This window comes from Ceratina calcarata, unplaced genomic scaffold (assembly GCF_001652005.2).
Source record: "Ceratina calcarata isolate Rehan_Ccalc_2016 unplaced genomic scaffold, ASM165200v1 scaffold48.2, whole genome shotgun sequence".
NCBI lineage: Eukaryota > Metazoa > Arthropoda > Insecta > Hymenoptera > Apidae > Ceratina > Ceratina calcarata.
The window spans coordinates 486,659-510,578 of record NW_017172225.1 but is presented as its reverse complement, the minus strand read 5'-3'; the positions used below and the strand labels follow the sequence as shown (position 1 = coordinate 510,578).

Sequence of the window (23,920 nt, the reverse complement as noted above, 5' to 3'; positions counted from 1 at the left end):
GAATTTTTTCTTCGTTAAATTTCGCGTCTCTCGTTTTTAATTAATTTTAAGATAAACATTTGGAATTGGTCACACGGGCTGACGGTCACTCGACTGGCAGCGGCCGGGGTGATCGAATTCTCGGAGCGTGGGTGTATCAGGTGTGTCGTCGGATACGTCTGTACGATATAAGGTGGACTAAAGGTTAAATAGGTGCGAGAGGTAGCCAGAATGGTGGGTGTACTCGTTAGTGTGTGATCCCGCCTACCGTCCAATGCGGACGTCGGTTTCCCAAGGGACTCCCTGGCCTCTCACGGCCGGCTTTTGTGGTCCCTTCTCCTTCCTGGCACTCTTTTCGCCTCGCAGGAGGAGAGGACTGCTCCACCGTTGGTGTACGTCGTCGCTTTTGCATCGTGCGCGCGATAATAGTCACCACCGCTGGTACCCGGGTTTACTCGTTTAGTGCGTGTTTACGCTACCGAGCCGAGCCGAGCCGAGCGGGTCCGACGCCAGTCCTCGCGATTGAACGATCCAGCTCGGATCGATCCTGATACCGATATACTCCGCTCTGGAGCAGCCAGGATTCTACGACGGTTCGCGCTCGCAATCTCGCCGCTTCAACGATTTCGAGTAAACTCACGATCTGATCGTCTGGTCGTCTACGAATTTCGGACAGTGCGACGAGCTCGCGATTGAATCGATAAAATTGGGGAGGTCGAGTGGAACTCGTAATCGAGGTGATGGTGAACAGGGGTGAATTTAAGGACAAAAGTTGAAAGCATCGAAGAGACATGTTGTTCAAGGGAAACAGTTCGAGGTTGGAGCTACTGATTGGCAAGATTCAGGCTCACAAAGAGCCTTCGCAGGAGGAACCACAAAAATCCAAAGGTATTCTCTTTCAAACGATTTCAGAAATTTATTAACGGTCGTCATCGACGAATTATTCGAGGGTAGGTGCCCCTGAGATTTTTAATCACCTCCGATCGGGTCACGGTTCAGTTGTCGATGATCGATGATCGATCGAACTGGTTTGGATTTCCGCGTTGGCGACGCGCGAGGCACGCGGCGCCGACGTCGATGAAAAATCCGCGCAAACGAGCGTAATGGGATAGAGTAGGATCTGTCGTCGGAGTTCGCGCGCTAACATAAGTCACAATTAACGAAGCCGTTAAGTCGGCCCCCTATTAATAAGCGTCGTTCGAACCGTCCTATAAATAGCAACGGGGCACGAGGTGACAACATTATACGCGCACGCACACCATCGAATGATAAAACGCGAATGCAATACGGCTGGCATCATCGGCAGGTCGCAGAAAAGAGCTGCCAGTGTTAAGTGCGACTATTTTCGCGTCGGTGACACATCGCCGTTGATTGGGCCGAATCGAGACTCGAAACTCTAAATAAAACCCCCTTTCGAATCACCCAACAAGATTTCGCGGCCTTGCCTCTTCTCCTTTTCTCGGTATCTTACGTTTCCACCGTAGATCATCCATTCGAGTTGCACGAACTTTCATTCAAATTAATTGACGAGTAAAATAATGTTCGATGCTTCAATCGTACAAAACGCGAAGTACTTAGGGAATCGACGGAAGGGCGTTATCGAGGGTCTCGGAGAGATTTGATGCAACGAGATGGTTTTCCGAGGTTTCCATGAATGGAGCGACGAAAGGTTTGATCCTGATTTCTTGGCAGTGGCTACCGAATAGTTGACGACGGGGCGGGATCATCTGGGTGCTTCGGTACACCTGATCGGCAGCTCGGTTTATATTTATTGCACGGCTCACCCGATCTACCCCTGTCGGTTCTTTCTACGCGCGTGAGTCACGCGGGATGCCAATTGGGCAAGTGCCTCGCGCTATCTGCACCGTCCCGTTGTCTACGCGTTGCACAATTCTCATATTTCTTATCGGACGCGAATAGACCGTCGAGAATCGTGATAAAAATCGTTTATCGATCGAAGCACTTTCCTGTTTGCATATCCTGGTTTTACCGTTGACGCAGTTTCCACGCGAGTTTGAGCCGCGTGGGTGGAGGATGTTAGCCATCAACGCGGATCCGCGTGATCCGATCTCGTTGGGTGTTCGCGTTACGCCGAAGAGGGAACGGCGGGATTCCGTAAAATCTCTTAAATCGAGTGGTGGGTGTCGGATCCAGCGAGCAAATGAGGAAACGGCCAACTAGCCGAGTCATTTCCACCGTTTACCAGGGCCACTTTGCTCTATCCACGGTGGGAGTCCTCATTCTTGCCAATTATTAATTATTCGACTCCGGACGTCTCCTCTTCGTCACCGGTTTTCATCCGAAACTCTTTCCCTCAGTTAGATTCCTTCTTTCCACACCTACCGTCGATACCGAACTACTTATACCGGTTTCGACGCTACTCGAAGCCTGCCGAAAGATCGTTCTCTATCCGTTCGATACGAGAGATATAAAACCGCGGCGGAGTTGCCCGCGAGTCTTGCTTTTCTTCTGTCCACGGAGACCAGTCCTCCTCGTTCGCTGGACGCCCGGGTTAATGGTACCAGTTCCACGATATACTCGTTAGGTTACGAAAACGATGTAAAGGGACGTGTAACGGGCGAGGTGAGGTCAGCAAGATCCTCTCGTAATATTTCTACGCGTTGAATTCGAGGTTCGTAAGGTCATTTATGGAACTGGTCCGACGATCTTACGACATTTGTAACCGTGAAACCTGTTCCCCGGAAAGATATCGCTCACGAAATGTCGCCACCGGTTGTTCCGCGTACGAACATCGTCACCCGATCGTCTTTGATATTCGAGCAACATTCGTCTCGCCAGAACTACCGCGATCTCTCCTTTATAGAATATAAACTATGAAGGAGCGATGTAATTTTGAAAAATAGACGAACCGTGCCGCGTCCCTTCTCGACGCTCCTCTCACATTGATACAAACGACTGGTCCAATTTGCCGTAGAACAGAGCATCTATATTCGTTCCGGCACTCTCTTGGAACGGATAAAGAAGAACCGTGGTCTTATATATTGTCGTAACGCGTTCGAGTTTTCTTTTGATTGCAGAGGCGTTGGGTACCGGAAGTTCGTCGTGGCAGAGCGAGGATGGTGGCGGTGTCTCGCGTCGCGGGGGGGAGACCCCGTCGTCTTGCGCGACGCCGACGTCGGCCAGCTTCCCGTCGGAGCCCGAGGTCGACCCCGACACCGGGAACAACGCGATCGCTCCCTATCCATGCCAATTCTGCGATCGCACCTTCCCGAGGCTCAGCTACCTCAAGAAGCACGAACAGGTATTTTAATTTCTTAAATAAATCGTCGATCTGTGCCGAGAATTTTTCGACAAGTAGAACGTAAGAAATAAATTGTTCTTCTGTTGTTTCGTTTGTTAAATATCATACTGCATCGATGAAGGAGAATGCCAGCCGTTTTCCGGTTTCGCGTCAGAGTTTAGAGGGTTGTTCGACTCCTTCCGCGTCCGCGGGTCATCTTCGGGTCGAAATCTGTTTCGCGGTCCATAACAGGTTGTACCGGTCAACTCGTTCCGTCGTCCCAGCTGGTTCGTCCTTCTTCGGCTTCTCCTCTCGTCGGTTTTCGAGCCTCGATAAAACCCGCTTCCACATACGCGAGCTGAATCCGCGGTTCCAGTCATAGATACGACTCGCGATAAACGGAGATAAATTTCGTCCAGAGGTTCTGACCTATGAAGTCTTTCCTCTCGTGCCTCTCCTCTCGCTCGTTCGAGTCTCAAGCCCTCGTTTCTGCAACAGAAGTAATTGCCGACGAAAGTAATAAATCGACCGGATGCGATGATGTTGCAAGTCGAACAGGAGGAAAATGAAAAAATAAACGACGATCTCGGCCGGGAGGATCGACCACGGTACGGGTAGGAGTTCCTGTTGGTCGAGGAATTCCCGGTGGTTGTCACCCAGGTAGATCAGTGTGACCGATATGATCGCCAACGGGCCCGGGTCATTCTCTTTGTCCAACGTCTCCTTTTATTTTTTCAACCGAGTAACCTCGGCACGTACACGACTTTCGAGCTGTCGGCTCCTTTGAAGAGACAATCCGGACGGAAGGGCGAAGCGATCGCCTCCTCCTCTCCGACGAAACGAACTCCCGACGTTCACGGATACGCAACAGAGAAATATAGAAATCTGGCGAGATTCAAAAGTAGATTCAGGTCGTCGTATAGGAATTCCAAATTCAGGGATTCGAATTTTATTTTTAATCGAGAGACACCGTCATTATGTGTCGCGTTTAATTAGACGAATTCGATGCGCGTGTTACAGAGTCACGGTGACCAAATGCCGTACAGGTGCAGCTGGTGTGCTAGATTGTTTAAACATAAGCGTAGCAGAGATCGCCACGTGAAATTGCACACGGGAGACCGAAGATATCGATGCACGCACTGCGAGGCTGCTTTCTCCAGGAGGTAAGTCCTATTGAAGACTCATCGCGTACTAGTTGTTTCTCAAAAGTCAAAACAGTGAACCTCCTTTCCGCGTTTCGCCGCCTTTGACACGCGACGAGATTATTAAGAGGGTACCGCGATAAAATTTAGCTACAAAATTAGCTAAAAATATGGGTTTACGAAATTTGCGTTTACTTTTCGTTCTTATTTTAGAATATTTTCCGGTCGTCAGGTACCTCTTCGGAAAGAAGAAAGTCAAATCTGGCACGGTCTGGTCATTATTTAATCAGAATATGCTGATATTTAATAGTATATTATTAGCGTAAGAATATCGGATGCAAAATCGTAGTTACAGTGTTTCTGTTTATAAGCGATTTTATATAAAAATAGGTTCTTTTAATTGAAATAATGACCAGACCGTGCTAGATTTGATTTTCCTCTTTCTGGAAAGGTACCTGACGATTGGAAAATATTCTCATATAAGGACGGAAAATGTATTTCTGTAAACCCATATTTTGCACTACTTTTGCCTGGTTATCGATGAAACACAGCAAAAAGCGTCAAAATTTTACTGACATCTATTAAAAGAGTCACATGACAAACCTAGCCTCTTAAGTAGAATGCAAAATGAAACATTTATCGCATCGGTTAAATCAATGCATTTCAGAAAATAGACACTTCTCGTATCGAATTATCGTCTCTTAATATTTCATAACATTTCAAGAGATAAAGCGTTCTCCGCATCAATTTTTCTATATATAAAATCCATATTTGTAATCGTGACACAAAATTGTGATACGAAAAGACCTGATATGAGAATCGTTTCTAAATACCGTGTATGGAAAACGGGAAAGCGTGAACGGAGTCCCGGAGTTCCCGGTGCCCGATCCATCGGCTCGTTTGACAAATGAATAATGATCGTACGACTGCGGCCCCGACTCGCATTAGTCAAGCTTACTCTCTTGCGTGATTCTTTCCGTTCACCCTCTGTCCCAGCCGTCTCTCCTCTCCTATCTTCGCTTCTCCCTTTTCACTCGCGGTTTATTGAAATGCTAAGCTGGTATAAACGGACGGGACACACGGGGCCCCAAGGGTGGCACACGCACCTTTCGCGTCGTTTAAGTACCTCTCGCGCGAAGGAAAGAGATAGCTCGAGCGTCTCTCCGTGAGAGCATGGGAGAAGGGGCCCCGATTCTCTTTCCGTGCGTCGTCCAGGTGAGTGGACAGGTAGGCGCATAGGTGTTACGGGACAACAGGTAGAACATTAGTCAAGTGCCTCGTTGCTCCTCCACCGACGCTCCCAAGCCTTACGTCGCGGTTACGACCTTCTCGGTACCTACGAGCATCGAACTCCTTCGATCTCTTTAACGTCGGATCTCGATTTCTTATTTCATTTGCATTTCAATTCTTCCCATGTACGAGAATACGTTTTCCGTTTCGTGGCATACTATAACGATCAGAAGAGGAAGCTCGATCAAGTTTCATTCCGGAAATGAATTTTCAATAAACTGTTTTAACCCATTCGAGGTCGTGACAGAGGCTTAGCCTGTCAGCCATTATTACAATCGCATTGCCGGATCTTTACGCCACGTCTCTATTCGTTTCTCGAAGGCTGTCAGTCGGCTTGGGTGACCCTCAACAAAAGGGTGAAAACCCCTGCGGTTCTCGCAGCCACGGGGGATCCGAGTATCCGACCGATCGAGATCGGCGCGTTATTCATAACTCAATTTGTCCACGGAACATGAAAGAACTCTCTTCTAATTTGACGATGGTTTTAGAAAATGTATAACGGAAAGTGGAAATCAGATTTTAGTTCAGATACACGCGCACAGACAGTCGTCGATATCGTCGATATCGGAGGAAGACTCGATGTACACGTAGCTGTCTTTATATCGTGTAGCTCTTTTTCGGTCAGTCGAATAGCCGCGCGATATAAGCGATAATAGGTACGGTCAAAGCGTAACCAGTCGATAATCCGGTCGCATGAATTATTCAGACGTAAAGTGCAAGAGCGAATTTGCCGTCTGTCTTCGTTTCCGAAGCGCGAGACACTGACCGGGCGAACCGATACGCGTAACCTCGCCTTATAACGGATTTAGTTTTCCACCGGACAGACGAGAATGAATTATTCATCCGCGTACAGACGCCCACCGTGCACCACGTGGAAAATTGTTGACCCGTGTCACTTTATTTTCATCAACGACGTCACGATAATATCTGACGTTATTTTGAATGTTCGCGACACGCCATCGATCGAGTCCCACTGTACGTATATTCGTAGCCTGGTCGATCGTCAGGTAAAGACTTCTCGGATGGACAGAAGAGACGGGAGAGCTCGTTTATGCAATATGCAACGAGCGTGGCGAGATTTAAGATCGATTCGGTTTCAGCGATCACCTGAAAATCCACATGAAGACGCATGACACGCAGAAGCCGTACCAGTGCACGGCGTGCTCGAGAGGCTACAACACGGCAGCTGCCCTGACGTCGCACATGCAGTCGCACAAGAAGCAACACCAGTCGCAAGGAGCGAAGCTGCAGGACATCGATTACGGTAGAAGAAGCGTGTCCTCCCACAGTACCAGTTCGCCGCCGGTACCGACCTCTCCCTCGCCCTCGTCGTTGAACTTGACGACGTCGCTGAACTCAAAGACGTTGAAGAGCTCCCAGGGAAGCTCGTCGACCACTCCGATCTTGACTTCCCCGCTGAAGCTGGCCTGCATGTACTGCACCAGGGACTCGTTCAGCTGCATGCAACAATTGCAAATGCACGTGCACACGATGCATCAGGCTATATTGAGCGGGGAGGCGGTCGCGATGTCCGACTCACAGAACGGGAACGCGGAACGAGAGAAGAGGATGGACGAGGCATCTTCTGCGGCGAGCGACTACCAGAAGAAGCATCGAGAAGACTCGGAGAACGCGTTCACGTGCAATCAATGCACCATGAAGTTCTCCTCGTTGAACTTGTTGAGGGACCACCTGATGTCCATTCACAGAACTGACGGGTTCGGTGCGGGGTTGATGCTCTGTCCCCTCTGCGGCATTCCCTGCGCCTCGGCGGCGGCTTACGCTGAGCACTACGTTCTCCAGCACTGCGAGAATCGAAGACTGGCTCCGCTGGAACCTCGCGAGTACGCTGCCTATAAACCGAACGGGACTTACGACTCGAAGAGAAATCAGAAGAGCCGCGAGCAGTCGAATTGCGAACCGGCAGATTTGACCAGCAAGCGTTCTCTGGACAACAATTCTGATAACAATTACACCGCTGGAACGTTGCTGTGCGGTCAGTGCGGAGCGGCTCTGAAGGACTTCGAATCGTTCAGGGAACACCTGGCCCGGCACCTTCAAGCCGATCACCGAAGTGAAGTGGTCAGACATCCGTGTCCGAAATGCGACGCTAGCTTTCAGGAGAGGGAGGGAATGCTGGCGCATCTGACGAAACATTATCTCAGCCAGATAAGCAAAGAATACGGTTGCGGTGCTTGCAAGAAACTGTACCCCCATCCGGACCTTCTCCAGAGGCATCTGCTCGACAGCCACGCGCACCACCTCTATCGATGCGCGTTGTGCCGGGACACGTTCGACTCGAGGGTCGCGATACAAGTTCATTTCGCGGTGAAGCACAGCCAGGAGTGCAGGATCTATCGCTGCAACGCGTGTACGACGTCGAACAACGAGAACTCGCCGGGGAACGCGCCTGGGGAGGGTAAAAGCTTCTTCAGGAGCGAGTCGGAGATGGCGAACCACGTGAGAAACGTTCACGCGCCGCCGCCGACGGCGGTCAACAGTCCGGCGGCCAGGAGTCCTGCTTCTACTCCCGGTCTCACCGGGAACGCGACCTCCGCGAGATGTGTGTTCTGCGGCGTGTGCTGCAATTCCGAGCTGGAGTTGCAGCTTCACTTGGCCAGCCACTCGGCCAACATGTACAGATGCCCGGTTTGCAGAGAGGGATTCGCAGTCGAATTTTTATTGGACAGACATATCGCCCAGGCGCATCATCAGACCGAGGATCAGCCCAGAACTAATTCCAGGGAAAACGGGAGGATCGGCAGGCCACCAAGGTTGCAGGACGAGGTTTGTATTTTCTATTAGCCCGATCTAATAATCGAATTCCCTCGGTTACTCTGTATCGTGATCCAACGAATCGTTTAGCGATTTAACAGCTTCGTCGCGTTTTTTCGACAGACGAAATCGCAGAAGAGAGGACGTTCTCCAGCTTCCAGTAACAACAACTCGTTGAATCAACGGGACAATAATAACAAACGTGCGAATTACGCGAATTACGCGAACTATACGAGCTACGCAAACTACGCGAACCCGTCCTCGTCCCCTCAGCAGCAGCAGCAGCAATGCGATCTCTGCGAGAGAGGCGAATTTTCGAACGAAGCGGAGCTCCAAGCGCACAAGAAAGTCGCCCATCCTGCTACCAACAAGCTACAAAGCAAATCCGTTGCGAATTTAAGCATGACTTGCGCCTACTGTGGAGAAGCTTGTCGCTCGAGGGCTGAGCTCGAGTCGCACACGAGAATCCAACACGCCTCGAACGAGCCCGGCGGTCGTCACAAGTGCAACATCTGCGACGAGGTCTGCCCCTCTGGCGCAATCCTTGCTGAACATAAATTACAGAAACATTGCAAGATCCAATTGAGCGATACCTGCATCGTTTGCCGGGGGAGTCTGACGACGGAGTCCCAGTTCTTGGAACACGTGCAACGGCACAGCTTGGAGAACGTGGACCCTCAGCAGAGATTGGACAACGGATCACTTCCCGCTGCGCATCTACCCGCCGCGTGCGTCGTTTGCCGGCAGACGTTGATCAGCGATCTGGAGTGTCGCCTTCACGCCAGGCACCACCTGAGAGTCTCTACGGGGTCGAACAGCGCTGGGTCTGGTGCGAGTCCGAGTCCCAGCCCGAATCGGAAGAGTCAGAGCCCGAGTTGTTGTCTCTGTTTGAGGGATTGTTCGACAGACGAGTTCGTGAATCTTCCTCCGAGTCACGTGAGCGGCGGAAGTCAGACTCTGAGGGTGTGCAAGCCCTGTTACATTCGCCACTCTCAGGGTTTACCTATATTAAATTCACCGTACGAGCCTGTCAGATCGAAGTGCGAGCGTCCTTGGTTGAAGGATGGACAATGGGACAGTTCCAAGGATAGATGGGAGACCGAAGGAAGATTCAAGGAAGGCAGGAGCGAGGATGGGAAGAGGTGCCACGACTGCGGGTTGAAGTTCGAGGATCCCGAGGAGATGGAGAAGCACAGGCTGGAACACGATAAGCCGGTACCTTCGAACGCGCGTACTTACACGTGCATACAGTGTCAGGTGAACATTATTATTATTAGACTGCAAATTTTCATGCAAAATAAAACATTCCGTATATTCTCTGCCGATAAGATTTTTCTATAAACGCATAAGATCCGATGTCTATTATTATTCATCTAAATTGCAAACGTATTCGTTTGTCTAGATATCGTTCCCAACGGAGGCAAAGATACAGCAGCACGTGAGGAAAGAACACCTGGAGGGCTCGGGAAACGCTGTCATCGAGGCATTGCGATGTCATCTGTGCTTGTTTGAGGCTAGCAGTCCATTACAGCTACAGAGTCATTTGATAGAACACACTTTCGCTGGATGCGCCGCGCTCAGTTGTTACATTTGCCAGTCTCTCTTCACCGCGCCTATCGGCCTTCAGGTATGTACGCACTTCCGTGCATATTTAAGCTTCCCTCGTTACTCTAGCAAACTAATAGGATGTACACCTTTTTGAATGTTTAGAATCACATGCTTCAAGAACACGGTTTAGGCGCTCGTCCGTACGACTGCTCCAAGTGCACTCTCAAGTTCTTCTTCAGAGCCGAGTTGGATCACCATATGCTAACGTTCCATAGACCATCTTCGCCTGGTACCACTCCGGAAAATGGCATGGATCAGAAATCCAATGATAGGAAAGAGGGGAACGGTGAGAGCGAAGTTAAGGTGAAGGAGGAAGTGATGCCAGAGACCGTGGAAGAAGACGAGGAAGAGATCAACGTAGACGAGCAAGTGGAACAGGGTAACGAGTCGGACGGACGGACACAAATCGGGAATAACTTGAAGACAGAAACTGAAGGTGAAACCGTTCCCCAGAAAGTAGAGTCGTGATTATATTCCGATAACCGAATGCGTTTATAGTAATTAATCTGTGAAACTTATAATTTTCTATCATGTTCCTTTCGCCGAAATGTAAATGTTTCACGTAAGTGAAAAGGGTACTGCTGTTGGTTTCGATCAAATTTGTTGATCTTCGTGTATAGTTTCTTCTAATTTAAGAGTTATCTTCTGTACAACAAGAAAGATATTGATTTATTTTATAAGATATAAGAATACTGTTTATATTGTACAGTCTAGTTTTCCTCTTCCTTAAGAAGTGTTGTCCTTCTTAATACGTTATTATTGCTTGTTAACGATCCCAAGGATTTGTCGTTTTACTCGATTATAATAGTAAGTTTCGTTAAAAATTCCTTTGCTTCCTATCCGTCATGAACGTTGTGTAAAATATTACATGTTATATAATATTAAAACGTATTCTACGATTTACAACGTGTGTGGGCGTTCACATAAAAGCATCGTACTTCATTTCTCGTTCGCGAGAAAGGTTCGGCAAGCATCCTTTCGCAGGTGTTAAGTGTAAATACAATAAATAATAATTAGAATGTACAATTATAGCAATGTTTTATTAGTTTTGATCGTATATTTAAACGAAACAGATGCAATAACTTGTCCATTAGGCTTATAAGTTCTTAAATCGATAAGATAGTTATTTACGTAATAAATTATTGTTTTAAATCAGAAGTTCCATTTTCCCCTTCATTCAATCGCTACGATTTCAGTAACGTGAAACGTAAGAGACTCCTAAGCCTGCACATTCAATTCCGTTCAGTAGAAATGAAGTTACACTTCAATAGACCCTTCCTGAGTATGCCTTCAAAAGTCTCGTCAAAATCGGCACACTAAAAGCTAAGTTGCTTTTTTAAAACTGCACGAGAGCATTCCTGCCTTGTAGCATCTGCGGAATCGTTCATTTAGATTCTGTATTCTGAGTGCATAATGTCCACGTCCCCAGATCTTTTTTATTCTGTAACTTATTTTCAAATGAAATAAATATCTTGTTAAAAATATATTTCACTGTTTATTCATTTAATCACCCGATCAGTACTCCCACAATTACTAACAGCCCATTCCTTAACGAGAACTATCGTGGAGGAAAATAGTAAAATATAAAGTTCCGAAACGAGGAACTCGAAAAAATAACTCATATCACTATTAAATTAGTTGTCATTTAAATTCTTGGAAATGACGTCATCGACAGGAGTTAGTGCTACCTCCTACGATATTATATTCTCCTAATACAAAGTCCAAATTCGGGCAAAAATTTTGTCGAAAATTTCACTTTGTATTAGGAGAATATAAAGCGACAGGAGGTAGCACTAAATTAGTTATTGGTACCTCCCATCCTAATACAAAGTGAAATTTTCGACAAAATTTTTGCCCGAATTTGGACTTTGTATTAGGAGAATATGATATGATAGGAGGTAGCACTAAATTAGTTAGTGCTACCTCCTTTCACTTCATATTCTCCTAATACAAAGTGAAATTCTCGACAAAATTTTTGCCCGAATTTTGACTTTGTATCAGGAGAATATGATATCGTAGGAGGTAGCACTAACTCTTGCTGATGACGTCATTTCCAAGAATTCTCGGAGACAAAAATTTTTCTCGAAAATCAGACTTTGTATTAGGAGAACATGAAGTTATAGGACGTGGCACGGATTTCTGCTGTGGAGAATTTCTTTTCTACTTTATTTCTACTTATGCTGACACTAAGTGAAGATGACATATGACATGGAGAAGGGATTGGATGGAGAGTTAGAGGTAAATAACAAGACGATTAAATTCCATTTAAACTAACTCTTTATTAATTAAACTTTAAGAGACATACAATAATTTACAAAGAAGATTGTTTAAGTAGTACAATAATTATTTATAATAAATTTCATCAGTGATACCGGTACCATTAGGAATTGCAAATGCTGTCTTCAGTATTTCTAGAAGTTCTGCTTGAGCGATATCTGGAACAAACAAAAAAGAACGTAAAAATCATGTAAGATAATAATATGTAGAGTGAGAGACCGGCCAGGGACAGGTGAGACCAGGGAGAGACGGAAGAGACGAGGGAGTAATTGTAAAATTATTCTATAAAAATATAAATTATATATAATATAAATTATTATATATACATTACATATATGTATACATGGTATTTATACATATAACGTGAAGCAGCGCAAGGGAAAGTTTGAACGCATCGATAGAAATAAAAATAGCGTTTATCTACTACGGTTTTCTCGTTCATCGAACTTCTACGAAAGTAGAACAGATATCTTAATGAAACTTAAGAGGCCCTTAAATAGATACTTCCTGAACATGTTTCTAAAGTGCCGTTCAATTCCGGGCAGTAGAAACGAAGTTATAGCAATTTTATCATAATTTCCTTTTCTGATTTTATTTTGTAACTTTAAAACGCGTAGTTTATGTGTTTATTCCGCTAGATGGTACCATATTCAAATGCCATCGCAAGACGATTTAAAAAAAAATGCAAATATCTCGGCTTCTAGACACCGATTTTGACAAAACTATTCCTAAAGGATTTATCCAAATGTCTCTGAAATTTCAAAGAAAGATATCTTAACGGGTATGATTAATATAATTAAAATCAAGTCGTACAAAGTATGGAATGAAACTTGTCGAAGTAAAATTGCTATAACCTGCTTTCTACATGCTGGTGTATTGAAAGTTAGTTTGTATTACACAGTGTCAAATACACAAGATACAAGTTTTAAATAAATATAATTGTTATAAATTTGATCGTATGTAATTGTTACCTCACTGCTGTCGTAATTTATTGGTTTAATAATATTCATGTCTTGAATGCAGAGATTAAAGACGAGAAGCTATGGATTATCATGAAATATTAACTCACTTGACAACGGTTGACAAAACTGACAGTGGTACGATATACCTATTTAAACATACACGAAATAAAAATAGAACGCAATTTTTATGACCGTATTGTTCCAGAAATGAAAGATTTCAATGCCAGATTGCAACAAATTTTAGAGAAAGTACTGCCTATGTTGATGAAAACTGATGAACAGTTCGTAATAAATGACAGCGAAGACGGAGATCTGCCTCTCGATACTAGGTAACATTATCTTATGGATGAAATGTTTCCTTTAGATTATCCAAGGATTTATAAAAATGTTATATTAACTGAACTTCACAGATACCGATACATACGTACGGTTGTACGTGTTTTACAAACTCTAGAAATGCCCGATTCATCAGGCGAGGAATCCTTGATCAGCGTTAAAGAATTTCATAGTTTAAAAGTCTGTATAGAATTAATAACAGCCATGGGAGTATTACCTAATCTTTTACATGGTGTCGGGATAGACATAGCTAAACTGTGCCCCAAAGCCATTCTGATACAGGAGGAAAAACTCACCGACTTACAAGTATGAATTACATTTAATACGATTATCTTTTAAATATGAATTAAACCGAAAATATATGATCTATCCGCATTAGAAATACAGGAGGCTACGGTTTACCGTCGATTCCCTTATGGAGTTATACACTCATTTTACGTTACGCCCTGCGATACTCGCTCAGTTAGGCTCATTGTTCGCTGCGTTGTTACAATTGTGTCATGCTCCATTGATGAAGCCATCTGCGAAGAGTGCGTCGGCTGGACAAACGGATATAAGCAAAGATGGAACATTTACGATGACCACGGAATTATACGAAAAATTGAAAAGAGATCAGGAACACTTCAAGCGTTTGCTTCGCGAACTATTAGACAACTGCCCTACGTCGACGAGTATGAAAGAATTGATGGTGATCCTCGGTGTCAAGGAAGCACCGAAGTGGCTTCAACGTGAAACTCGTAAATATCTGGTGGAACAGATTATACAGCCGAACGGAATTGTTTCGATCGTAACTGCGGTATGCGACGATTTTTTGGATCTTGGAGAACACTGGAATAAGTTGGACACTGTTTGCCGATTAATTGTTACTTCGCACGGAAATAATTCCGAAGATTATTACAAATCTATATGCCCGCAAGTACTTATCTCATTACACTGACCGTTTACGCATTGTAACAATTGTTTAACCCATGGATTACATTTTTTTCAGTTATTAAATCTTTTAGAATCAACACGGATCAAGCATTCTACGACGATAGCAAATTGTTGCGTCACCAGTCTTTACGAACACAATCCCGAAGTTTTTCAGAAACACGTTTTGCAAGTTATTTGCCACCCGCTGTTGGCCACCTCGACAGGAACCGAGGACGAAGTAGAGAGATGTATCGAGAATTTAACGAAATGCTTCGTAACGGTGGAGGCGAAATTCAAGCAGTTGCCTTGTAAACTTTTATTGTCCGTGTCTCTTCCTCTGTTCTCCCTATGGAACGGTGTCAGGACTAGCGTTTGCGTGTTAAAACATAAAATCAAACAACTCCTCTTACGACTTTTACACGAAGAATCATTTAGGAACGATCTTTACGCTGCATATCTCGGACATAATTCCTTCGACAGCTTCGGTAATCGTTTGGAAACGAGACTGGGACCAACCGGTAGAATCGAACTCGTAGGGACAGATACGAATTTAAAACGCGATGAATTTGCGGACAGTTTGTTCGAACTAACATCCACGTCTGATACGTTATCGAACGGATTATTTTTCTACTTGTTAACATTTTTGTCCCTCGCCATAACAACGAATGGCAGAAACGAGTCTAGAACTTTACTAGAAACTCCGGAGGATCAAATAGGAAAGATCGAGGAACGATTGACAGCCGTGAAACTACTGTCTAGTCTGGCAAACGTATCTAGCGTGCAAGAAGCGCAGATCAAGAATCCACAACCGATATGCTCGTTTATAAGAACATTGTTTACCCAGTACATTGAAACACGTAAAGGACAGAACTCGTCCGATGACGATAGTGAACTTCTCTACGTCAGTTTAATGTTAGTAAAAATGATTATAAGCGAGAGGAAGGAACCCTTAGAATGGGCAGCGTTCACTGATTTCGTCAAATTCTTGAAGGAATGCTGTACTCTTACGGACATTCCCTCGCATCTGTCGTCGTTAACTCGCGAATGCATAGAACTGATTGAAAGCCATGGCAAATCGGAGCAGAGGAATTATCAGGATTTGTCGGTGAGCCGCAAACGCGAGTCGGACAAGTTCGAAGAAGCGCTGAGAGATCTCGCGGATCCGTTGCTACCTGTACGCGCGCACGGGCTTATAACTCTCACCAAACTGATCGAAACCATGGATCCATGTATCGTTGCTAGAAAAGCGGTCGTCTTACAATTATTCCAAGTTGGTAAAAAGCAGGACTCAAAACTCTACTCTCGTTTAATTCATGGATTTTCAACGTTGCCTCTTTTATAGAGTAATTTGAAACACGAAGATTCTTTTATATATCTGGCAGCGATCAATGGATTATGCGCTTTGGCCAGTTCATATCCACAAATGATCATCGAACTATTGGTACACGAGTATATTGATATATCGGAACGCGTTTCAGCCGGAGAAATAGCGACGGAAACTCGAATCAAATTAGGAGAGATACTTGTGAAAGTGACTAGATCTTTGGGTATGTCTTCCGAGACCCCGTTTCATAACAATTTTAATTTGTACACTTACTCCGACAGGTGAAATGGCATCGGCTTATAAAAATATTCTGATAAACGGATTCCTATGCGCTGCACGGGACCCAGACCCGTTGGTACGCGCTTCTAGCCTTTCCTGTTTAGGCGAACTGTGCAAAGTTCTAGGCTTTCGATTGGGAGACGCGATCATTGAGGTGCATATATTTGGATGTACAAAAATTATACATTTATTATTATTTGTATACCTAAAAATATGTTTAGGTGATCTACTGCATCGGTTGCATCGTGAAAACGGACAAGGCTCCCGAGTGTCGACGAGCCGCGGTGATGGTGAGCACTCTGTTACTTCGCGGCTTAGGGAAGGACACGTTAACGAGTCTGGGCAAGGACTTGGTCGATCTGTATCGCGGCCTGAAACATTTGCGGGACAACGATGAAGATCCGGTCCTACGCCTGCATGCTCAACTAGCGCTCGAGGAATTGGATTACGTGATGCGTGACTTTCTCTTTTCACCTCCGAAGCTGGAAAAAAAGATATTTCTATTAAAATAGATTTACTAAGAATATTATTTACCCAACAATTTTCTATACGATACATGTATTCTTTTTATTGACGAATAAAATGTTCCTTCCAATTGTGAATGATTATAATTTGTCGTACCTATTTAATAAATCCAAGCGGTGCCATCGAAGTGTACTACAGGAATACTGTATCTTCCGAGAAGAACCCAGCGAGACGAATCTCGTCCCGTTTTAGACACGCGTACATTCGTTGCGGCGTAGGAGTGGATGTTGGCGATGGCCTCGACGTTACGAGACGTAAAATAAATTCTTTGCAACAAGCTTCCGGAAACGTTTTCACCTTACTGTCACCATTGCTGTCTGCTTCCGGGTTACTGTTTAGGGAAGTCATTGCGAGAGCAGCCTGTGAGCGATCGAATCGTTAACGGAACGTTCCTGCAAACGAATGCATTCGAATAGAAATATTCTTGCTTACTATTTGCGCGTCTCTGAACATCGTTGTGATGCGAGAACCGATGTCTCCTCTGGCTCCGCCTGGCACATCGACTTCCTTGCCCCGCATCAACTGGATGAGGAACGATGTGAATTCTTTCGAATCGACGTTTCTACCCAGTTTATGTTGTAAAGAATTCACTTGCGCCACGAGGGCCTCTACACCTTCTATGTCTCGAATAATTTCCTAAAATGAATTCGCATTCGTAGCATACGGTATAGACGAACGATATCTTCCTCCTATTTAAAACTACCTCGTAGATATGCAATTTCTGGTGAATAGGCTTGGTAGCGTACTGCAGTTTATTCAGTATGCTGAGAGCAACGTCGTTTATATTCGGTAAAGCGTCTTGCTTCTGTTCGCTCAAAGTGTAAAGAGACGCGTGAGTCAACACCGGCAAGAGGAGCTGAGCGATCTGCCCTATCCGTTTTGAGCTCAAGAAGTGCAGAGCCTTTTCGGCTTCCCTCGTATCATCGAACAAACGTTTCTGCCGATGCGCGGGCACGGGTTGAGCGGAGCTCCAGGTCGAGGACCACGGATTATTGGGAATCAACATTCTCGCGGATAGATGCCCTGCGTCAACGATATCATTTATAATGTCGGTTTAAACGACGAACGAATAATGTTAATAGAAAACCTGTAGACTGGCCCCACTCGTCTGTTCCGTCATCCTCGATCCAATCTCTCGGAGAGTACCAGCGAATAAAATCTTCCAAAACTGCTCCAGGGTTTGCCGCCTAACAAATACCCACAGATTCTTTAGTAAAGACAGTCGAACGTGAATGTATTATATCCCGTATATACCTTAAAAGACTCCATATCGGACAATAGCGAGGCGCTCATCAATCTGGCTCGCATTTCCGAAGCCTGTTTGTCGGTTCCGAGCTGCATCATCACCTGAGCGTCTTCCTCGAGTTGATCCTCCGTCTTCGGTACAGGGTCTTGCGTCACGGGTAAATAGAGAGGATCTCCAGTTTGGATCAACCTGAACCAGTCGGATTAACTAATAAGAATGCGGCGGACGGGTCGTAATGGGAAAAATGGTTCTGTAGATTTTACTTCAGCGAAGGATGTTTGGCTAATCTTCCTGCAGGCTTGTTCCACAATAGATGTTTCGCTTTCAGCTGTGTCCTTGCCGTCGACACGTCCTCGTTAGTAAGTTCCTCGCTGGTGCACTCGAAAAACTCGTCTTCTTCCGATTCTGCTAAAATCGAGGGAAAGTCAACACGCAAAATATAGGTACAATCTTCCGCGTGAAACGATGAAAATACGATTTCTACCTGTCTCGAAATCGTCTGTGTCCAAGCTTTGAGATTTGTGCGCTAATTCTTCCCGCGCCTTCTTCTTCTCGATGCAACAATTCATCATTTGAAGCTTCTGATGAAGTATGCACGTCCGCACGGAATCCGGGAAGCCTGGACTGACCCTGAACAAGTAAAATATTTGCCATGTGAAAAATGATAATCGATCAAGAAATACAAATGAATTTTTGCTCAGTTTCGTCGCGATTTCTCTGATAACGCGTTACGCGATTAGTCGAGGAAGCGGAGCGAGAATCGGGACAGTGGTTCGGTAGTTCACGGTCGAAAGAAGAAACGAGGATGGAAGGCTCGTGTTCCAAAGTCGCCGGTGGGTTTATCCTACCCTACCTCTGGACTTGGTCCGCGCCGCTTACGAGGGACAGAGAGAGAGAGAAAGAGAGAGAGAGAGAGAGAGAAAGAGGGACAGGTACTAGAGGGGGTCGAACAGCGGCGAATTCTTGCAGTCTAGTCGAAGACCGTGATGCCGATGCCACCGAGACGAACTTAACGGTTCTCCAGTACTAAACGTGTCTTCGTGGTTCACGCGCGTATTTCTCATCGGTCCCGAAGGACTCAGAAGATTCGTTCGCGTGATCTACGCGCGTACCGGTTCCGTGGAAACAGTTCGATAATCGGGTTAATTCAAAACGCTGCCTCGGTCTCGAGAGGAAGTTGACAACAGGTGGCCCGGGCGGATTCCACGCGGCGCGTTACGAACTCGACTCTGCTTCTCGTTTCTCATCGGGGCTTTTTATTAAGGTGATCGAAACTGTGTCGGAAACAGATCTCAGGCTGGCCCGAACGCGTCATGGGCCGGAATTGGCTGTGAACCAATGCTGACAAATATGTGTAAGTGGTTTTCTTATTTTTCATCCATTCATTCTTTTGAAAAATCCTACGACCGTGGCTACGTCACTGGAACGAACATCGTCGCTCTGACTCCGTTCCATTAAAACGATGAACACTGCATCTTCGATCGCGTGATCGCGGTTTAGATTTAACCGTTCGGACGTGAAAAGAAAAGTCAGCACCGTGAATTACTGAAACGGTAGACCGCTCTTGGCTCGTTCTTATCCCTCGGACAGGTATCGCCGCATCGTATAATAGCAGCGAGTTCCAAAGGGTGAATGCACCTACGCACACACGGCATGGGTATATCGTATCGCGTCTTCGGCGTGCACTGGCCGACCTTGAACCATGTACATACTACAAGGAACCAACATACTTAAGCCTACGAGTGTACACGGACGTACGCTGGTATGTAAGAGACGGACTCGACCCATTAGAGGGTTCGCGCCGCGAAACCAAGCGAATTTTGCGCACACGAAATGGTACGATAGTCAAGAATGCCGTTAAAAAAGAAACGTTCAGTTCTGTTGCGGATTAGCTTAAACGGTGCAAAAATCAGAGACTAATTCCAGCGACTATTACCAAGAAATTTCTACAATTTCCTTGTGCAAAGTCCAACAACCGTGGCGATAGCTGGCTCGCTTGCCCAGTTGCCTGCTCGCCATGACCATCCGACCATAGTGTTCTCGTGCCTCGATTCCTTTTTATTCTATTACTTGTTCCGTGCCTTTGCAGTTCGATATTAATTAACGAGCTCCAGGCAACGCAGTACAGACGCATTGAAATCTCCAGCGATCATGTAACCGAGTCGAAAGAGTCTAAGAGAATTTGATAAAAAGGGCAAAAATGATTTCTAGCGATATTGACATTGAGACAAGACAATTGAAACTGTCGCGGGACGGTATTGAAAAAAAGTCACGGTTCAATCCGCTGAAAGAGATCAAGTTTCGTTTGCGGTTTCGAGCGTAATTTGCTTCGTTTATCCCGCGTCTTTCACTCGTCCGCAAGTTCGGAAGGAAACGCGAGCAGCGGGCGTGGAGCACGCGGAGATTCCAGACCCGTTTCGAACACGATTCCATCGGCGGATACTTAGGCCTGGAATCGCGCCGCGCCGAACAGATTTCAACACAGAGAAAGGTGTACGCGGTACACCGGTGCGCGCGGGATCGTTTCGTGGTCGAGTTTTTCGCATACTTGGGAAAATAAACCGCAGAAGTGAATGTTAATAAACGAGGGATTTCTCTTTTACGCCGCGAACCAAACCCTGAAACGGGTGAATAAACCGTGGAATGGTTTCGATGGGGATCGAGGAAACAATTTTAGAAACTGCCGGTCAGGGATCGGGGAATTTTTTTCGTTTCAGCAAACGTTTGTAACGAGTCCGACTAAAAGTCGTTATGCGCATGCTAACCCACATCCCAGAAAGGTCGAGGGAAACTGAGTTTAGCGCGAACGTCGCAGCTCTCATTTCCGGAACCGCTTCTTAACTTCCGTCCTGGGACTGGCGACGTAATTGCGGGCGCATTTGGTCTTCGTTGATCGATCGAACGATACAAATTCACCGATTGACCACTCGAGATTGCCTACGATACAGAACAAAAATCAAGATCGATCGACGTTAATCAATTCTCATCGCCAATACAACTTCTACCTTAAAGTTAAACGCGACACGCAACACAGCCGTAATAGTTTAATCGTTGTTAACGTCCATCGCGAGCGCGTTTATGTAACGCGTGGAATACCACTCAACGGTGGAGAAACGCGGGAACAGAAACGTAATTAGAAACGAGCGTCTTGGCCGAGAAGAATCACAGTTACAGAAGCGATTCCACCGCTGGCTAAGCCGATTACGACAGTTCATTGAATCCCTCGGTAATTAGAACGACGATTCTACATTTCCTAGTTATTGTCCCTCCTCAGAATCAGTTATTTCCGCTTTGCGCGTTTGGTCATCCATTCTATCATATAGCTCTACACGTTCTACGCGTTCTCACGACGCAAAACTGACAGGCCTTCGCCTCGGTATAATTCTTTATAACGAAAATCCAGTGGAAGTCATCGAGCTAGTCTCGGATACAAAGAAAGCGATGAAAGTAATTTCGTCGAGTCTCTATTAACTGTCCCATCCATCGCGGTATCTTCGTTCGAGAGTAACATCGGAACCGCTTTCGATATTACGTTACGCCGTTCGCGCTCGTTGAGAAACTTAACGCGTTTGATTTCTTGAATGAGCGATTGCCGTCCGGAGACAAGCGGAACCAATGGGATACCAGTGACAAGAATGGTTGCGTTACCGGTAATATCCTGCCTCGCCGGTGCATCCGAAGAAACGTGTCTTTTTTTTTACCTTTTCTCCACACGGGACGTAATTACCGCATTACGAAACCGATTCGATAATTGCGACACTTCGCTCGCGACACGCTCGCTCTTATCCAGGCCACGGGAAAAAAAAAGGGAAAGGACATGATTAATTAAAGGTTTTCAGCAAATTTTACGGATCTTTTCTAACCGAACCTACGGTAAACGGACGCTCGCGATCGGACTTTCCATATTCTTGTAACGGTTCGCGTTACAAGCTGGAACAGTATGCGAAACCAACCGTCCAAGTACTGTTAACCCGCTCCATCTCGCAAACAGAGTCATGGCAAAACGAGGACTTTTCTTTGGGCGTGACACAGACCTCTGTCCGATATCGACTCTAGTTCATCTCCACAGAAATTAGTATAACTGTCCGTTAAGTATTTTCTTGCGCGAATTTTCTCTTTACTCGTCATGAGAGAGGAAAGCCGGGGGAGTTGGAGAAGTAGATATGTAATAGTCGCAAGAAATATGTGTAACACTCGAGAATTTTTTCCTTTTCGGCTTTCACAACCGGCGATAAATGAATGACACGTGAGAAAAGTTATACGCAACAAAGGTGCCTCTCTGCACTTGCATGGGAGAGCATTTCAATTTTCACCTTTACGACCCGCTTCCTGCTTCAGTTTTAACACTCCCAGAATTGTACGACCGTCCACGAGAGCTTCGAAACGTTCGAGAATAATTCTTCCTTCCAATCGATGAGAATTACGACTCGAAGTAAATTCAATTTTCTGACTCGATCGAGAGAAGCTTTCAATGCATACGACGTGAGAGACAATGGACAGACGCGTGTGCTTCGTCAAACGAAAATTCATTCCCCAAGGACAATTCGCGTGGTACTCGTTCGACTTGGACAATATGTCTAATGTAAGAATCTATCGAGACCTTCCTCTGTGAGAATGGTTGAAGTTGGAACGGGTCTGAGTCCAGGGGAAACGAGATTAAATCGCTGAGTGGCGGAAAAATAATAGAATTACGCGCGTACGTGTCGTAAATGCATGCGAGGCCTTTCGAAAAAAATATGGGACGTAGACACCGTGAGAACCGACCGTTTATCCGCGATAAACATTGACACTGGGCCGCGGCCAATAGTAATCGACCGCGGTTCTAAACCACGGTTTTATCTCGAATAAATCTTCGTTAATAAACGTTGGCCACCGATATTTCGTGCACGGGAGCAGGACGGAAAATCGAAAGAGAACGAAAGTGAAAGGCGCGAATTCCCGTGGCTGACTAACGCACGAAACGCCACGTGCCTTCTGGATATTTTCCCAATATCGTTGCCGGATGAATGAAACAACAAAGTACTTTGTGCGTAACGTGAATCGTGTGTAAAATGATTGATAAAAATGTCTTTGAAACGTCCGATCGGATCGTCTTGTAATAATCGTGACACGTTCGTCGCCAATGTCAGGTTCATTCTCGTCGAGGATAGAAATGATTTTCATCATCGACCGATCGACGCTCGTTTCGAAAACATGTAACGTTCCATCGCGACTCTATTCTTCGACGAAAGGTCAACCAGTCAGCCGGACGAGTACCTGGCCGATGGAATGCCGTACCAATGATCTCAGATAGATTTTGCGTAATTACTTTCACCAAATGACTTTCCTCGGTTAATACAAAACAAAGTTTTCTAGATTGCGTAAAGTCCTCTTCAGGATTCCGAAGGATCTCCTCCTCGGAGACGAGGTCTTTGGCAAGACACAATTTTTCTGCATGCGATCTGTCACAGTCTGAAAACCAGAGATATCGTGTACGAGAATTCCTAATAATGAGTTTGACAATTAAGGTTGTATGAACCGTAAGATCTCTGCCAAGAATTTAATAAAAATCTGTGTTCAATATTTGAAGCAATGAACTTTAAAAAAAAATGATTATTACATAGGAGTAAGGTTTATAAAATTGTTCGACCTGTTTTACTTACTCACAAGGAAATTTCAACGCATAATTTCTAATATTTAGTACAATGTTTTATTAATGTAATGTCTAGTACCTGTTAAAATTTCAATGCTTTGTCATTGTTTTTTGGTAAAGGTTCGTACAACCTTAAGGATGTATTGGCTATAGTCAATCTCAAACGTTTATGCACTTTAGAAACACATTTTTTAAAAAGAAATCAGACGTCGGAAGAACATTGCTAATAATAAACAACAACAAAAATTTCCGAATTTTCCGAGATTTTTCTAAGGGGTACCCCTTCAATTTCTTCCAAATTTTCGTTTTTGGCCAATAACTCCCAAACCGTTGAATCTACGGGAAAATTGTATAGAACCTTTCTTGTAGAGGACGACGAGATCTACAATTTC

At 45.3% G+C, this 23,920-nt stretch overlaps 4 protein-coding genes across 10 annotated transcripts in view; 3 read left to right on the top strand and 1 right to left on the bottom strand.

Annotated features, from left to right (window-relative positions):
• L (zinc finger protein Lobe) overlaps positions 1-11,500 on the top strand; it is a 48,786-nt gene extending 37,286 nt beyond the window's left edge. For 3 of the 4 annotated variants that reach the window (XM_026816043.1, XM_018029345.2, XM_026816044.1), the window contains exons 6-11: positions 3,018-3,241; positions 4,241-4,383; positions 6,753-8,439; positions 8,551-9,684; positions 9,830-10,054; positions 10,138-11,500. In XM_026816043.1, the coding sequence (XP_026671844.1) occupies positions 3,018-3,241; positions 4,241-4,383; positions 6,753-8,439; positions 8,551-9,684; positions 9,830-10,054; positions 10,138-10,503 (3,779 nt within the window). In that variant the 3' untranslated portion in view covers positions 10,504-11,500. Of the gene's footprint in view, positions 1-502; positions 868-3,017; positions 3,242-4,240; positions 4,384-6,752; positions 8,440-8,550; positions 9,685-9,829; positions 10,055-10,137 lie in introns of those variants that run through there. The other variant, XM_026816045.1, reaches the window with a different exon arrangement.
• A 1,187-nt stretch (positions 11,501-12,687) lies between these two features.
• Tango6 (transport and golgi organization 6) lies at positions 12,688-16,727 on the top strand. Of its 3 annotated transcripts, none has more exons than XM_018029029.2 (9): positions 12,688-13,093; positions 13,336-13,409; positions 13,480-13,603; positions 13,685-13,916; positions 13,990-14,526; positions 14,599-15,792; positions 15,865-16,069; positions 16,128-16,279; positions 16,347-16,727. In XM_018029029.2, exons 2-9 carry the CDS (start codon positions 13,355-13,357, stop codon positions 16,635-16,637), a joined length of 2,790 nt encoding a protein of 929 aa, XP_017884518.1. In that variant the 5' UTR covers positions 12,688-13,093; positions 13,336-13,354; the 3' UTR covers positions 16,638-16,727. The 3 variants fall into 3 exon arrangements, with proteins under 3 accessions (XP_017884518.1, XP_017884517.1, XP_017884516.1); XM_018029028.2 differs by having other exon boundaries at positions 12,688-13,194; XM_018029027.2 differs by having other exon boundaries at positions 12,688-13,268.
• Positions 16,522-23,920, bottom strand: part of Rab3GAP1 (RAB3 GTPase activating protein subunit 1) — a 14,616-nt gene continuing 7,217 nt past the window's right edge. Inside the window, exons 7-14 of one of the 2 annotated variants that reach the window (XM_018029031.2) lie at positions 18,381-18,526; positions 18,160-18,304; positions 17,905-18,085; positions 17,738-17,837; positions 17,354-17,673; positions 17,083-17,286; positions 16,747-17,010; positions 16,522-16,607 (exon numbers count right to left, since the gene is read on the bottom strand). In XM_018029031.2, coding sequence (XP_017884520.1) covers positions 16,783-17,010; positions 17,083-17,286; positions 17,354-17,673; positions 17,738-17,837; positions 17,905-18,085; positions 18,160-18,304; positions 18,381-18,526 — 1,324 coding nt within the window. In that variant the 3' untranslated portion in view covers positions 16,522-16,607; positions 16,747-16,782. The remainder of the gene's footprint in view (positions 16,608-16,746; positions 17,011-17,082; positions 17,287-17,353; positions 17,674-17,737; positions 17,838-17,904; positions 18,086-18,159; positions 18,305-18,380; positions 18,527-23,920) is intronic. The other variant, XM_018029032.2, reaches the window with a different exon arrangement.
• Positions 18,552-23,920, top strand: part of haf (leucine-rich repeat and fibronectin type-III domain-containing protein hattifattener) — a 10,543-nt gene continuing 5,174 nt past the window's right edge. The window contains exon 1 of the mRNA XM_018029033.2: positions 18,552-19,250. Within this exon, the coding sequence (XP_017884522.1) occupies positions 19,235-19,250 (16 nt within the window). The 5' untranslated portion in view covers positions 18,552-19,234. The remainder of the gene's footprint in view (positions 19,251-23,920) is intronic.

What these genes read in the sequence shown, in the direction of transcription:
- Tango6 (XM_018029029.2), top strand. Translation starts at nt 13,355, where the DNA reads ATGGATTATCATGAAATATTAACTCACTTGACAACGGTTGACAAAACT. An exon ending in TCGTCTTACAATTATTCCAA is followed by an intron (nt 15,793 to 15,864) that starts GTTGGTAAAAAG and finishes CCTCTTTTATAG; the next exon opens with AGTAATTTGAAACACGAAGA. An exon ending in GAAAGTGACTAGATCTTTGG is followed by an intron (nt 16,070 to 16,127) that starts GTATGTCTTCCG and finishes TTACTCCGACAG; the next exon opens with GTGAAATGGCATCGGCTTAT.